The sequence below is a fragment of the Rattus norvegicus genome, chromosome 12 (genome assembly GCF_021556685.1).
Source record: "Rattus norvegicus strain SHRSP/BbbUtx chromosome 12, alternate assembly SHRSP_T2T, whole genome shotgun sequence".
Classification (NCBI taxonomy): Eukaryota; Metazoa; Chordata; class Mammalia; order Rodentia; family Muridae; genus Rattus; species Rattus norvegicus.
Genome location: NC_141545.1, coordinates 46,335,350 through 46,351,140, shown reverse-complemented (window position 1 = coordinate 46,351,140; position 15,791 = coordinate 46,335,350). Strand labels below are relative to the sequence as shown.

Below are 15,791 nucleotides of genomic sequence, written 5' to 3'. Positions count from 1 at the left end.
CCCTTTCTTGGAGGTGAAGTCAGGAATTCCGGAGAGTTTGACATAGCACACACTCCCTTATAGGTTTACGGTGACATGCACATCCCAGAATTCCAACCTTAGAAACACTGGCCTGTGAGCCAACTGTGACCCAGCAATCCTGGAGCTTGCTGTGCAGACCTGGTAACCTGGAATTGATATCTGAACAAGTACGAGAGGATCAACTCCACCAAGTCATCCACTGACCACGCGTGCTGTGGTGAATACCCACATAATAGTCCACACACACACACACACACACACCGCGAAGAACAGGGTAAAATTTTAAGTGAACAGTGGACTGTGAGCCCGGGGCTGTACTGTGAGACCCCTGTTGTCGTGGCTAATATTGTTACAGGATCCAGTCTCAAACCATAGAAGACTCGAGTTTCTGGGCATGTCTATGTGTGTTAGGTTGAGGTGGGAAGACCTGCATCATGCCATGGGCTGGGGTCCTGGACTAAACAAAAAGGAGGAAGTGAGCTGGGGTTGGCATTCACAATTTGCTTCTGACTGGATACCTCTGGAGATGCTGCCATGCCTTCTCCGCCATGATGGGCTACATCCTGAAACTGGGAGCCCCAATAGCTCCTCCCTACCTCCCTCTAGTCCATTCAATCAGTATTTGTCAGTAATGTTCTTGTGCTAATTCCAGGCCCTTAGCTTACGCTCTCAGGGAGGCTGTAAAGGGGTGGGGGGTGGGGGTGTACGGTCCTGACTTTTGCACTTTGTTGTTCTTTGTCTGTCAGATCCCATTCAACCATTTGGCTTTTTCATTTTCTTTTGATTTGGGTTTTTTGAGATAGGGTTTCTCTGTGTAACCTTGTCTGTCCCAAGCTTGCTCTGTAGATCAGGCTGGCCTCAAACTCAGAGATTCATCTGCCTCTGCCTCCCAGATGCTGGGATTACAGGTGCCACTGCCACCTGACTTGCTTTTTTTAAATTTATTTATTTACTTATTTATTTATTTAAAAGCTTTATTAATGAGTTCACTATAGCTATCTTCAGAGCCACCCATGTGGTTGCTGAGATTTGAACTCAGGACCTCTGGAAGAACAGTCAGTGCTCTTAACCGCTAAGCCATCTCTCTAGCCCACCCATTCATTACATTATTTTGTGTATTGTATGCAGTCTCACACATGGGGATCAGAGGACAACTTTGGAGACTCAGTTCTTCCCCTCCACCATGTGGGTCCCTGACCCCTACTCAGGAAGGTAGGTGGCAGGCAGATCTGGTGGCAGGGACTTGACTTGCTCAGCTATCTTGCCCCACCCCCACTCCCATCAACTGCACCTGTTTAGATGAGGAGGCAGAGTGGGCCGTAGATCCAACATCTTGCAATCAGTGAGAGGAAAATCACATGAAAATAAGAAATGAGCACATGATTTTAAATGTGTGTAAATAAATACCAAATATGTGTAAATTCATTGTTTGATGTTCAGTGAAAGTGACTTGAGTGTGGAGAGGAGACTCACAGCCCACCGACTTGTCTGCCTGGAGGGCAGCTTGCACGTCACAACTGAAGAGAGGCACTCCTGTGGACACGACTGTCGCAGTACAAGGAACTCCCCCAGAAAACTAACTTGTCACCGTATGCGTGCATGCAGGGTGTTTGCTGAAGCACTATTCATAACAGCAAAGAAATGGAGGAAGAGAAATCAGTATGTGAACACCTGTAAGCCGAAAGAGCATTGGTTGGATGTGAGCGACAGCCCCTTCACTGGAGACTACACAGAGCAGGGTTGGAAGTGCAGTGCCCAGGGTCAGTGAGGTGCCCAGGGGACGGAGGTGCAGCAGCCAAACCTGACCATGAGTTTGACCCCCAGGGCCCACGGGTGGAAGCAAAGAATCTCCTCCCACAAACTGCACTCTCGTATGTGCTGTAGCATACGTGTATTCATGTGCACGTCTATGTACATCTGCACTAGTTACATACATAACAGAGGGGTAATTTTTTTCCTTTTAAAAGAAGGCCCAGTGGTTAAGAGCATGCACTGCTCTGCAGAGGACCTGAGTTCAGCCACCCACACCAACCACCCGCAACTCCAGCTCAAAACCTCACATCCTCCCGCCCTTTCCAGGATTCCACGGGCACCTCCTCGTGCGCACGCACACGCACGCACACACACACACACACACACGCACACACACACTCTTTTTGGTTTTTCAAGACAGGATGTCTCTGTGACAAGCCTTGGCTGTCCTGGACTCGTTCTATAGACCAGGCTGGCCTCAAACTCAGAGGTCCACCAGCCTTTGCTTCCCAAGTGCTGGATCAAGGGTGTGCGTTACCTCACCCCGCTCACTTTTTTTAAATTTTGTTACGTGCCTAACGGTGTTTTCCAATGTTCACACCAAGACTTAACTCTTAAGGAGGTAAAGATTTTGTTCTGGAAGAAAACCCAAACCAGGAACTGCCAGCAAGGAAGTGTTCTTGTTTTGAGAAGAATCTCCCTGTGGAGTCCAGGCTGGCCTAAAGCTCACAGGAGTCCCCCTGCCTCTGCCTCTCAAAGGCCTGCGAGCAGCACCACGATGACTCCCTTCTCTGTGAGCATTGCTCACTGCCCTTTACAGACCTGGAGGAGGGATGGTAGTGCCTCCCTGTGGCTAGCAGGTCACTTGCACCCAGCTCACCTCAGAGGGCTTTCACTCCGCCCAGTAAGGAAAATACCCGATGTCTGAATGCAATGCCCTTTATTTGTATTTGATGAGGTTTAACACGCCCAGCAACTCCGGTGACCTTTGCTTATCCCACTGGGATGTAAGGGGCTAACAGGGTCTCTCTCCACAGCCTGGCCTCCACACAGCAGCACTGCTGAGCAGCAGCCCAGGAATATTGATAACTATGCAGCCATCTGACCTGGGCGGTCAGGGCTCAGCCGAGATGGGAGGATTGATAAGCCCACCCCAAAAGATGTTACTGGGCCTGGTCCTGGACAAAGTGGAAGACATCCTAGAGCTGTAACCTAGCACAACTGAGAACTCCCTATGAGAGGGTGGGAAGGAAGGATGGGCGTGGGGGGACACCCCACAGCACATGCTTTATACGACTTGACTGTACTGTGGGGTCCCCGGGGCTGCGGGCTCTGCAGCGCCCCTACTTCCCAGCCAGCTGATCATGCAGCTTGGGCACAGAGTCATCCCACTCTGCCTGGAAGCACGTGCCGGCCACCGGGGCTCCCAGGTGGTACTTCTTGCGGAAGGACTCCACCTTGAACTTGCCGCGGTTGTCTCCAGACTTGTTGCTGAGGATGGGCTCGTCACAGTTCAGAGGCTGCTCCTGCTCATACACCAGCCAGACGTAGCGGTGCAGACCTGCAGGAGAGGCGAGCGGCAGGCAGCGGTGAGTGTGGGTGCGGACGCGCTCCAGTTGGGCTGCTCTTGCCTAGCATTCCCAGGCCCTCAGCCTGCTTTTCCACATACAACAACATAAGCCTGAGTGTAGTGCTCCGCGCCCGTAACCCCAGAACTTGGATCAGGAGTTCGGGATCACTCGGGATCACTCTCAACTACCTCACAAGTTCAAGGATAGCCTGGGCTAAATGAAATATGTCAAAATCAGATGGTTCTTAACGACTTTTTAAAAAGTTATTTACATGTATGAGGACATAGGGAGACAGATGGCCACCGTCCATCAAGCACTCAACAAGCAAGCTGCAGTTCACACTTACGACAAAAGCACCGAGCTGTCAGCGAGCTGCCAGGCTTCACCCAGATTCATAGAACCTTCACATGAGCTGATCAGAGTATAAAACGTCCATTTTGGAGGACTTCAGGACAACTCCTAGATCTAGGACATCTACACAAGCGCCAAGCAAGCCCTGCCTAGGAGGCACACAGTGGCTCTCTTCAGAACACCCACATCCGGGCTGCAGCCCACGGACCCAGCAAGAGGAAGGCTCAACCGTGCAGCACACTGGCACAGGGAAGACTAATTAAAGGAACCGAACTCATAACCCAAGCCAGAATCGGGTAACCAGGTAACACACCCTGCCCACTGTGCCCAGAGAAGCATGGGACCCAAAGCGACCCATGGAGACCATGTCAGAAAATGCTAAGCCCCAGGGGAGCGGCAGGGACAGGAAAGAGCTTTCATCCTCCTGGAGTGTCCAGATGTGTGCCCCTCAAATCCTCTGCCTGAAACCCTCCGACCCATCCATTTATCATGCAAGCTAAATCTTCCACATCTGAGTTTTATTCTTCAAAGCAGAGCACAGCTCGACTCCAGGGAATGGCTCTACTCCCCACTGTCTTCTGCCTGTAATTAAATCACCTGCTTCTGTAGGTGCCCTGGAGACCTGAAAGAGTCCCCAGGAAACTTATCTCTTTATGCCTATGAATACTGAGAGGCCTTGAACGAGTCTGGAAGCTTCTGGGCCTCCAAACACACAGTGAGCCAAGAGCAATGGTCCTCGTCCTTACTGGACACTCATTATTCCAGTTCTTCTTGGCAGACAATGCACAGAAGTGGGCATTCGGCCAGGCACATCCCACCATCAAGGTGGCCTTGTTCCAGTGAAAGGGAACAGCATGTTACAAGCAACCAGCAGTAACTGTGTCCCCCACCGCTTCAGGGGTGCTTATGAGACTTGGGGAGCATTGTGGGCCTTGACTCTCACATTCCATGGCAACACAACACACTGTCAGAGAGAGCGAGCGAGCGAGCGAGAGCGAGAGAGCGAGAGAGCGAGAGAGCGAGAGAGAGAGAGAGCGAGAGAGAGAGAGAGAGAGAGAGTGTTCAATGTGGCTCACTACAGTCTTCCACATCTTTTCAAAGTGCCTGGCCACATTATGGGGAGAAAGGGAGAGTTATAAAGAAATATAAAAGGCAATCTTCGGCATTAGTATGAAAAGTGTTTGCTTCCTATTTACAGGATCACACAAAGCAGAGAACAGAGGGGGCTCAACTTCATCTGGCCCACACAGAGCCCCCCGAAACCCACTCCAGCCCAGTGACAGAGAGCTTGCCTAGTGTGAGCCCTGGCTTTGATGTTTCAGATGCACCGGAAATCACATACAGACAGCACATCTCTCCAGGCATTCAAAAGAAGCTCTACAGAGGGCCCACCCCATCAGAACCAACTTCTAGCCATCACAATCCTACAAGCTCACTGTTCCAGAAAAGACTTGCCTGAGGGGGAAAGCAAGCAGGCTTCTGTCTTCCTTACGGTCAGGCTTGGAAGGAACCCTGTGGTGCCCCGGGGCCATCCCAACTCCCACCCAGATTCCCCGATCAGCCCTCCTTAAGGCAGCCTTTCCTTACCTGTGTCTTTGGGAGGTCCGGAGCCCACGTATTCGGAGAGGACAGTGCCACTGCTAATGTCGTTGCCCTTCATGTTGACCACCAGGAAGTGGTGCCACTCCCTGCAGAGAAGAGAACAAGGGCTTTGAGCACCAAACGAAGGCGGGGTACACCTAGGGTCCTCCACGGCCGGGCTGCAACTGGCAGATGATACACTAGGGAGCACAAGCACGCATGAGGGCTGCACGCCAAGAGACCCCATTCCTGGGGCTGAGGCTGTCTCCCCAGCACTACAAACCAACTGTAACCCCGGGAGGTCTATGCAGCCCTGTCCAGCAGGGACTTCCACCAGATTAAGTATATCTGGGTGATACCCTCTCCCCACCTTTCCCCCGACTGGCCTGAATTTGGGGTCCTTCCTGCTGGGAGCATCGGGGTCTGTGAGGACCAGGGTGTAGAGCTTCCCAGGATCAAGGCCATCCCATGAAATGCTGCTTGGTCTATTCATGACCTGTAGGAAGGAACCAGTTTGGGGTTAAACATCTAGAAACGCTCTCAAAAACTCAACACTTTGCAACCTCACACTCCTAAAACATAAAACACGAGGGTTATCATTTCCTTTTATTCACTCCTTTTACTACTGAGACAAGAAAACAGTTTGTAGTAGTTTCACCCATGCAGATTAGTGGAAATTCCTGAATATGGCCTCTACTAAAAGCCTGAAGCTTGAGGCTGGAGAGATGGCTCAGCCCTAAGAACTCTTACAAAGGGTAGACATTTCCCAGCACTCCTATGTGTGTGTGTAGAGGGGACCTGTAACTCCAGCTCCAGGGGATCTGAGGCCAATTCTGACCTTCACAGCTCCCTGCTCTCTCTCACACATAGCCACACATTCATACATGATTAAAAGATAAAAAAAAAAAAATCTTAAAGAGCCAGAAGTCTAAAAAAACGCGCCACTTGGGGCCAGCTGAAGAGTAACCTGCCTTCAGAAAAAACGAGAGCGCCCAAGGTCGAGTACAAAGTTTGGGACAACGGAGACTGGCTAGGGCTCCGGATGGAAACTCCCAAGTCACCATTCTAAACACCGCGTTCTAAATACCTACAGACCGGTTAGACCCAGTTTCGGTGAGCTGGGGAACCGCTCCTCCGCGTCAGCATCCCACCCCAACCCCCACCGCCACCGCCACCGCCACCGCCACCGCCACCGCCACGAGCAACACAGATAATGGGAAGGCGCTGGCCTTCGAGCTGTTTAAAGTGCAGCCTGCTCCCTGGGGGTGACCGCAATCTCGGGACATTAGAAGGTTACATAAGAGGCCTCCGGTTGTCGGGTGGCGCTCCCATCAGGTAGTTGGGGCCACAAGGTCTGAGTTACAGACCCTAGGCTCGAGGCCTGCTCCGCCCCGCTGTGTCCCGGCCTCTCCGCCGGCGGGCCCACACCGTACCTGGGTGGGCGTCAGCACTTTGCCCAGCTCGTCCACCGTTACTCCGCCGTAGTCGACCCTCAGGGCGTGCTGGGGCGGCTCATCCACCTCCTGTAGTGACAGCGGCCCGGCCCACTGGCTGATGTCGGCGGCCATGACGATGGAGAGAACAGACACACGCGCGCGCCGAGTCCCGAGTGCAGTTAAACGCAGGGCGATTGCGCAGTTGACTCACGCCACCCGACCAACCGCAGATCAGGCCACGCCCCCTCATCCTCTGATTGGCTGAGCCGGAGCTAGGCGGTCCGAGCGCCACGGTCACTGCGAAGCTTCCCGCGTGGTTCCTGCAGGCCTGAGAGTGCAGGGCTGTGATGCAGGTTAATATTGCGGCTTCTCCTTTGCATTTGAAGGACTCTCTGCTCCCTTTCGCAGTTCCCGGTGATAAGGCCATGCGTTTCTTCAAACGAGCCTGGTTTCTTCCCTGCGTTATCTTTTGTTGTTTTAGAAAGTCTTTAAATGCCAACGATATTCAACCTCTCGGGAATCAATGAGTGTGATGGGCTTAACTGTGGAGTGCGGGTGACTCCAAAGCAGCAGTTCGGCAAGTTCTGCACAGATGATGGCCTCCCGTCGCCCCCTAAATACCCACACCGGAACCTCTCTTCAATTAACCTTCCAGCTGGTGTGCCTGTAAATTTGAGCAGAATTGTAAACACAGGGCTGGGAGAACTGGCTGGTTCTTGGTTGAGGCTTCAAGAACAACCCCGCCTTCTATGAGTGAACGTGAACAGACTGCAAGCCCCATCTTCACGGTGGCTTGCAAGTAGTAACCCTAAGATCCTGAAGGTGGCGGCTGCTTTTCTCGGGCTGGAACAAGATTATTTTACAGACAGTGTGACTTAACAAGACAAAGTGGAATTCAGGTTGTCAGTCGATAGCCTCAGAATATGGATATTTCCTGGGTGGCTCCCAGGTCATCCCAGGGGTCCTGAAAGAGAAGTGGAAAGTGTGATTGTCAGGACCAGACTGAAGGAAGGGAAGCAAAGCTGGACCAGACATCGCCAGTTTTGCAGTTAGTGCCAGCAGCCTCCAAAGGCTGGAAGCAGTCAGAAATGGATGGACCTAGGTTTTCACAGTGTGTAGCTAATAGAATACAGAGGCTCTGTACCCTGACTCGTTTGTTGGTTGTTTTGGGGTTTTTAGTATTGTTTTTGAGACAGGGGTTTTCTGTAGGCCTGCCTGTCCTGGAATCGCTCTGTTGATCAGGCTGGCCTCCAACTCAGAGGTCTGCCTGCCTCTGTATCCTAAATGCTGGGATTAAAGACCTGTGCCACCACGGCCCAGCTCTCGCCTTTTTATTTTTTCTCATTTATTAATTATATGTGATTGTGAGGGTGGGGTACTGAATGTGCTTGCCACAGTTCCAAGTATAGAGGTCAGAGAAAAATTGTGAGTCCATGTCTCCTAGTATACCACACGGTGCCAGGGATGGTACAGTCTCTTTTGTAAACTTTTTTTAAAAAAGAATAATTTATTATATATAAGTACACTGTTGCTATCTTCAGACACACCAGAAGAGGGCATTGGATTCCCATTGCAGATGGTTGTGAGCCACCATGTGGTTGCTGGGAACTGAACTCAGATCTCTGGAAAAGCAGCGTTCTTAACCGCTGAGCCATCTCTCCAGCCCCTTTCATAAACTTAAAAAGATTCTTGTAAGCTCCAAGAAACGTGCTCAAATCTTCCTCTCATGCCTCGAATGGACTTCATCCAGAAAAGTGCCCCTGTCAATCCATAGCCTAAGTTCCCCACCTGTTGCATACTCTAGAGGCTGGGATTCTCCACCCCCCACCACCACCCACGCAGTTCCCTGGTTTTGGGATTCCCCTCCCCCAATCACCAAGACCATGGGCCTAAGGGTTTCAAACTTCTCAACCTGCTTAATTTTGTTTTCTGCCAAATCTTAATTTTGTTTGTCTTGCCAAATCTGGGCGTTAACTCGAAGTCTGCTTCCAGGACAGCTTCAGGGAAGCAACCCACAGATGCTCCTGTCACCTCTCACAGATCCTTTTACTGGGCCTCAGCTCTCTGACCTGCAAATGTCCCACAGACCCTGGACAGAAAGGAAACAACCAGCTCTCTCAGGACTTGACCAGCAACCCCATTCCAATTTCCTTAGATTTCCAAAAGACTCAATCATCCCCCGAAAGTCAGCAGAAAGTAGCTAAATATCATGACAACCCCGTTCCTGCCTTAACTCTTTCTAGTTCCCCATTTTTTAATTAAACCAAAACGGAGGAATGTTAGCCTTTCCTCTAGGATCTGCCCAGCAGTTACAGAGCAAACAGCCAAGTAGGAACCTGACTTGCTATAAACAGAACTGTTCGGCCTCCCTCCCCACTTCTTTCTCTCCCCTCCCCTCCCTCCTCTCCCATTTGTCCCTGGCCAGCCTCTTCCCCTCTTCTTCTCTCCTCTTCTCTCTTTTTATGTCCTTCTCTGTCCCCCTTCCTTCTCTGCCTCTACCCCCTCCTCCAGGTCCCAAATAGACTCTCCTTGATACTCTCTCTCAGAGGGAACAGGCATGGGCCTGCCCAGGTGCTCCCTTTGGCGACACCAACAATGCCCTTATATAAAACACATCCATGGTGACCCAGAGGAGATCCTCTTATATAAGAAAGGCCCTGTTAACAGTGGGAGGATCTCTGAGCCCACAAGGCTCCTCCCCTCCAGGAACACCTAAGAACGATTTAAAAATAAAAATGTTTTAAAAAGAGGAACTCATCACAAGGCCCTGGGTTCGGTCCCCAGCTCCGAAAAAAAAAAAAAAAAAAAAAAGAGAGAGAGAGAGAGAGAGAGAGAGAGAGATGATAATGGACTGACCCTCTGAAACTGTCCACATGAAAATGCACTTTTCTCTCATGCTATGAGGAATGCATTGTACAGAAGGAAGGGTCTGTTCTGGCTCAGTTTGACGGTGACCATCACGGCATGGCAACAAGAGGTGTCCGATCACACCACTGTACCTGTCGTCAGGAAGCCGAGAGAGCTAAATACCGATTCACCTACAGCTCGCTTTCTCCTTTATGGGTATTCCAGGACCCCAACTACTGGGATGGTGCTGCCCACAATTAATGGGTCTTCCCACTTCATTTTACCCATTCTAAAAGCTCCTTCATAAACTTACCCAGAGGTTTGACCCATCCCCATCCCCATCCCCTCCCCACCCACCACCACCACCCCGGCTCATGCCGAATCCTGTCACCTTGACAATATCACCCACGACACCCCCTCTGGGTAATTACCGCTGAGCTAAATCCCCAACCCCGGGTAATCAGTTTTGAACACTGTGGTGGTTTGAATATGTTTTGCCCACGGAACGTGGCACTTGGAGTGGGTGTGGCCTTGACGGAGTGGGTGTGGCCTTGACGGAGGAAGTGCATCACTGTGGGGGTGGGCTTGGAGGCTCTACGCTTAAACTCCACCCAGAGCAGAAGAGACCTTTCTCCTAGCTGCCTGTGGAAGAAGACAATCTGTCCTCTGCTTGTCTTCACATCAGGATGTATAACACTCAGGTCTGCCAGCACCACGTCACCCAGGACACTCCCATGCTTCCTGCCATGATGATAATGGACTGACCCTCTGAAACTGTAAGCCAGCCCCAATTAAACTATTTCCTTTGTAAAAATTGCCTTGGTCATAGTGTCTTCCTCACAGTGATAAAACCCAAACTAAGACTTCTCTAATATGCAAATTGCTATAGTTCAGATACTGGTTCTCCAGAGAGAAGTATGTTAAAGGTGAGTCCTGACCTGTGTGGTCCTGGGAGGTAGGGCCTAGTGGACAATCTTAGGCAGTGTGGAAGAGTGCCCTTGAAGCACACTGTGAGACTTTGTTCTCTTGTGCTGTCTTTCTGACCGTGAGGGGAATGGTTTTATTCCGCCATGTGCTGATTGAACTGCTTCACCAAGAGCCCAAGAACAATGGGACTGACTGATGACAGGCAGGGACCAACAGAACTGTGGACAGTGGGAGACTTTTCTCTTTAATTTCCCAGGTATTTGTTACAGAGTTGGGAATCTGACTAAAACAGAAACACTTCTCAAAACTGTATATTACCTGGGTATGGTGACACGGGTCTTTAATTGGGAGGCAAAGGCAAGCCAATCTCTCTCTGACTTTCGAGGCCAGCCTGGTTAAGTTCCAGGCTACCCAGAGTTACATAGTGAGACCCTATCTTTCAAAAACCCAAAACAAAAGCAAAAAAATGTGCATTGAAACTGGACAGATAGTTCAATGGTTAAGAACACTTGCTGCTGGTTCAGAGGACCTGGGTTTGATTCCCAGCTCACATGACAGGCAGCTCACAACTGCCTACAACCAGCTCCAAAGGATCTGATGCCTTCTGCTGGCTTGTGAGGATACTGAACACAGGTGTGCGTGCGCGCGCGCACGCGCGCGCACACACAAAGAACAATGTACTTTGAGCCAGTTGTGGAAGACTATACCTGCAACACTAGTTCTTAATAAGCTATAATAGGAGAAGCTTGATTCTAAGTCTAGCCTGGGCTATATACACTGTTTTAAAAAATGGTAAAATAACCACTTTTTTCTGTTTAGTTTTTTAATTATTTTCAAGGTGTGTGTGTGCATGTGTGCATGTGTGTGCACAAGCATTTGTGATACCTGAGGAAGCCAGAGCAGGGTATGAGATACCCTGGAACTGGAATTACAGTCAGTGGTGAACCTTCCAAAGTGAATGGTAGGAAGGGAACTCTCATCCTCTGAAAGAGCGGAGGACATCTTAACTGACCAGCCACCTTTCTGGCCCCTAAAATGTGTATTTTAAAGCCATTCCCTGATGTGAACGACTTATGAATTGTGTGATCTGAAATTAATTGTTGAATATAGAGGTTTTCTTGCTCTTTGAACAGCTCAGGAAGCCGCTGAAGCTGTAAACCCAGCAGAGAAGAGACCCCCTGTGGCCCACTGTGGGCAGAGAGTGGCTTGAACCGTCTCCAGGATCTGGGACAGCAAGAGCATCAAGGAAGTGACATTTCTTTACATGAGCTAAAGAAATGGGTATCACTGTTTGTGCACATGTGTGCATGCAGGAGCCTACAAAGGCCATAAGAGGGAGTCAGAGCTCCTGGAACCTGTTGGTGGGAATCCTCACCTTTCTACAGAACCACGAACATGCCCTAAACCTCCAGGTAAAGATGCAGTGTGTGTGTTGGGGGGTGGGGGTGTTCTAGGGAGCTTCTTGCACAAGCACAGACTCTCAGTGCTTGCTGATTGTTCAGAATACTATTGAGTATGGTGTCAGTCAGTTGTGTGCTACTGTAACAAATACCCATGACCATCAAATTATCAAGAAGAAAGGGTTAGCTGGATTCTGTCTGTGATCAGGTGTTCCCACTGCTTTGGGGTCTGCAGTGACACAGCCCAATGTGCAGTGTGTATTAGGACAGATGAATAGAGAGAGAGAAGACCGGTTTACACAATCCCCTTCAAGGTACTGCTACTAAGGATGCATGGGCTATGGTCCCAGCTTCTAGGACACTGCCCCTGGGAGCCATTTAAGGTAAAAGTGATAGGGCTTGGGAGGGTGGGTAGGGGTAGCTAGTCAGTCAGTGTTTGGCTTACCCGTTGCTCTCGCAGAGGACCTGGGTTTGGTTCTGAGTACCCCAGTGGCAGCTCATAACTGCCTGTTACTCCCATTCCAGGACACCTGCCTCCCTCTTATGGCCTTTAAGGCTCCTGCATGTACACGTGGACATAGACTCATACAGGTATGTGTACAGATGTGTGCACGCACACACAGTAAATATTCAAATAAAAGTTAAAGGCTCTGGATGTGGCTGGACTAAACAACACTCACAGCAGAAACCAGGTATAGTGGTACACATCAGAGATCCCAGCACTCTAGAGGTAAAGGCAGGTCAGAAGTTCAAGGTCATCTTTAAAGCATAGAGAAGTCCAAACTACTGTGGGCTACCTAAGACCTGACTCAAAAGGGGGAGGGGGCATTAAAATTATAGCATGTGTTAAAACAAGTCAGATATGCAGAAATAGAAAGAAAAGAGAAAGATTTGTTGTTGTTTTATTATTATTATTATTATTATTATTATTATTATTATTATTAATTGACCTGCATCTGATGCCTGTGTGATTTTTCTGGTTATCATTTATCAGCCTGTGAGTCTAGCTTGTGGCTCCGGAAGGCTCTGGCTATGGGTAGACTCCAGTAAGCTTAAGGATCGTTTTGATTGGTGGGTGAGGTGGGATGTTTGCTGGTTCACTCATATGTTTGGTCAGATGGGCAGCTTCTTTTAGGGAGAACTGTTTCTGTGCACAAAGGACCTCAAGGGAGGCTTAGAGGAAATCAAAGCTCTGTGGTGGTCGGCAACGGGCAACTATAAGCTGCCATTGTGAGGCACAGGTCTGCATGTGGCAACCTCTGCACACAGGAGCTGGCTGACGCCAAGGACCCAGACTGAGCTGTGATTTGGAAATTGCCTTCTGGTTGGTCTCCTGGATTCCTACTTCTTGGGATTACTCTGTGTGTGTGTGTGTGTGTGTGTGTGTGTGTGTGTGTGTGTGTGTGTGTGTGTGTGTGTCTGTGTGTCTGTGTGTCTGTGTCTGTGTGTGTCTGTGTGTGTCTGTGTGTGTGTGTGTGTGTGTGTCCTTAATAATCTCAAAGCTGCTGGAAACACATCCCATTCTCTCACTGGCTCCTTTAAAAAAATTCCTTGAAGAGAGTCAGAAAATGTATATATTTCTTTTTGAAACGGAATCTCACATGTAGCTCAGGCTAGCCTTAAACTGGCTCTGCAGCCTAAGCTGGCCTAGAACTCCTGATCCTTCTTGTATTTATTTGGCTGCTCAGAGATCCAACAGCTCAGCTCTGTACTGAGCTCAGGCCTCTTTAGAGCATCGGATCTCAACTTGTGGATTGGGATTCTTCCGAGGGGAGAGGGGGGTCACATACCAGCTATCCTGCAAGTTACATAGTTACATTATGATTCAAAGCAGTAGCAAAATCACAGTTATGAAGTAGCGATAAAAATAATTCCATGGTTGGGGGTCACCACAACATGAGGAACTGTATTAAAGGGTGGCAGCGTTAGGAACACTGAGAACCACTATTTTAGACAATTTCTTGAGACGCCCCGTGTCAGCAGTGGACCCAGCTGAGCCATGGCCAAACTGCTGAGTTACAGCCAAACTGCTGAGTCACAGACACCAGGAGATGACAAATCTATGTTGTCTTAAGGCTCAAAGTTTGAGGTCCCACAGCAAGGGGACCCCTGTAGCTTGCAGCCTGGTTCCATCCAGGCCAGGAACTCCACAGAGAGGAGGCCTCTATCTCAATACCCCCAACTCTTGGGGACTGAATTTTATGGCCAACCCCAGTTGCCTGCTTGTTTCTTTTTGGAAGATTTTAAGCCAAAACCTCACTATGTAGCCTTGGCTAACCTGTAGGTCACTGTGTAGACCAGGCTAGCTTTGAACTCACAGAGTGTTATCTGCCTCTGTCTCTGGATGAAAGGTGTGTATCACCGCCATTCTTGGCTTCTTTGGATTTTTGAAGTTACATTGATTTATTTATAGGGGGGATGTGAGCAGGTGGGGACAGAGGTCAGAGGACAACCTGAGGGAGTTGGTTCTGGGGTTTTACTGTGTGCGGCATGGCTCAAACAAAGGTTATCAGGGCTTGGCAGCCTTTACCCATTGAGCCATCTTGTGTGTGTGTGTGTGTGTGTGTGTGTGTGTGTGTGTGTGTGTCCTCTCCCCTCCCATTGAGCCATATTGCTGGCCCCCGATTTGGATTTTTTTGAGAGGCAGAGTCTTACTGTCTAGCCCAGGCTGACCTAGAACTCAGAGTCCTCCTTTGTCAGCCTCCTGATTGCTGGTAGAGAGCATGGGGCCCAGACTGGGGTTAAAACACTACCCATGGGGGTTGGGGATTTAGCTCAGTGGTAGAGTGTTTGCCTAGCAAGCACAAGGCCCTGGGTTCGATCTCCAGCTCTGAAAAAAAAAAAAAAAGAAAAAAAAAAGAAAAAAAAAAAAAAAAAAACACTAGCCATGTCTGGCTGTTTGGCTTCCCTTACATCGCTGTGGGGTATGAACCCTGTCCCCCACCACTGCAGGCATCCTCTCCACAACTGAAGGGGCAAAAACTTATGCCGTACAGGTGAACGCCTTGCACAGATGCGTGACTGAGAGAAACTGCATATGATATCGGCCACTTCATTAGAACAGTCTCCACCATGACCTTATTAAAACCCTTTGAACTCACCAGAACGTTCTCTGTCCTCCAGAAACTGAGCATCTGGTACTATCTGAGCACAGCAACCTTGGATTTACTGTGACCTCCCCAGCTGGTTTGAACAGGTGAGGGGGGCAGAGGGGGGAATGCCGTCCTTGATATCTCTCCAGAATAAATAGAGACACCGGGGAACTGGTGAGAGCCTAGCTCGATCCTCAGAGCAGTGACAAGGTCCTGGGCAGATGCTGAGTCAGATGACTTCATGGTCATTAGTTAGTTGCTTTAGGGTCCAAGGGTCCTCAACCTTCCTAACACTGACCCTTTAATACAGTTCATCATGCTGAGGTGTCCCCCCACCATGATGATATTATTTTTGTCGTTACTTCATAACTAATTTCGATACTGTTATGAACTGTGATGTGAATATCTGACATGCAGGATATCCAATACGCGACCCCTAAGGGGTTCCAAACCTTGGAGTTCTCGTTTTAGACAAGCGTTTGGTGACGTAGGGGGGATTGCTTCCGTGTTTCCCAGTAGGAAGAGGGTTGGAACAGAGGTGGAAGATTTCCCACTTCCTCCTCTTTGGAGGGCCTGGGGAGACGACTCAGAGTTACTGCACCCTGCTTTTCTAGAGGACCCAGCACCACGTCAGGCGGCCAATAGCCACCTGTAACTCCAGCTCCAGACAGCCTGGCACCCTGCTTAGTTCTGAGCTTCGGAGCATCTGAACATACACACGTGCACGCGCGCACGCGCGCACGCGCGCACACACACACACACACACACACACACACACACACACACACACAGAGCAGTCACACATATTAAAAG

The 15,791-nt window shown here is 49.8% G+C and overlaps 1 protein-coding gene across 3 annotated transcripts; it reads right to left on the bottom strand.

Annotated features, from left to right (window-relative positions):
* Positions 1-1,883: 1,883 nt before the first annotated feature.
* Positions 1,884-6,898, bottom strand: Pebp1 (phosphatidylethanolamine binding protein 1). Of its 3 annotated transcripts, none has more exons than NM_001436396.1 (4): positions 6,710-6,898; positions 5,659-5,772; positions 5,283-5,379; positions 1,884-3,334 (listed from the first exon to the last, which is right to left on the bottom strand). In NM_001436396.1, the coding sequence occupies exons 1-4, from the start codon at positions 6,842-6,844 to the stop codon at positions 3,117-3,119; spliced, it is 564 nt and encodes a 187-aa protein (NP_001423325.1). In that variant the 5' UTR covers positions 6,845-6,898; the 3' UTR covers positions 1,884-3,116. The 3 variants fall into 3 exon arrangements, with proteins under 3 accessions (NP_001423325.1, NP_058932.1, XP_087434296.1); NM_017236.3 differs by having other exon boundaries at positions 5,283-5,383; positions 5,663-5,772; XM_087578170.1 differs by having other exon boundaries at positions 2,697-3,334; positions 5,283-5,772; positions 6,710-6,889.
* Positions 6,899-15,791: the final 8,893 nt, after the last annotated feature.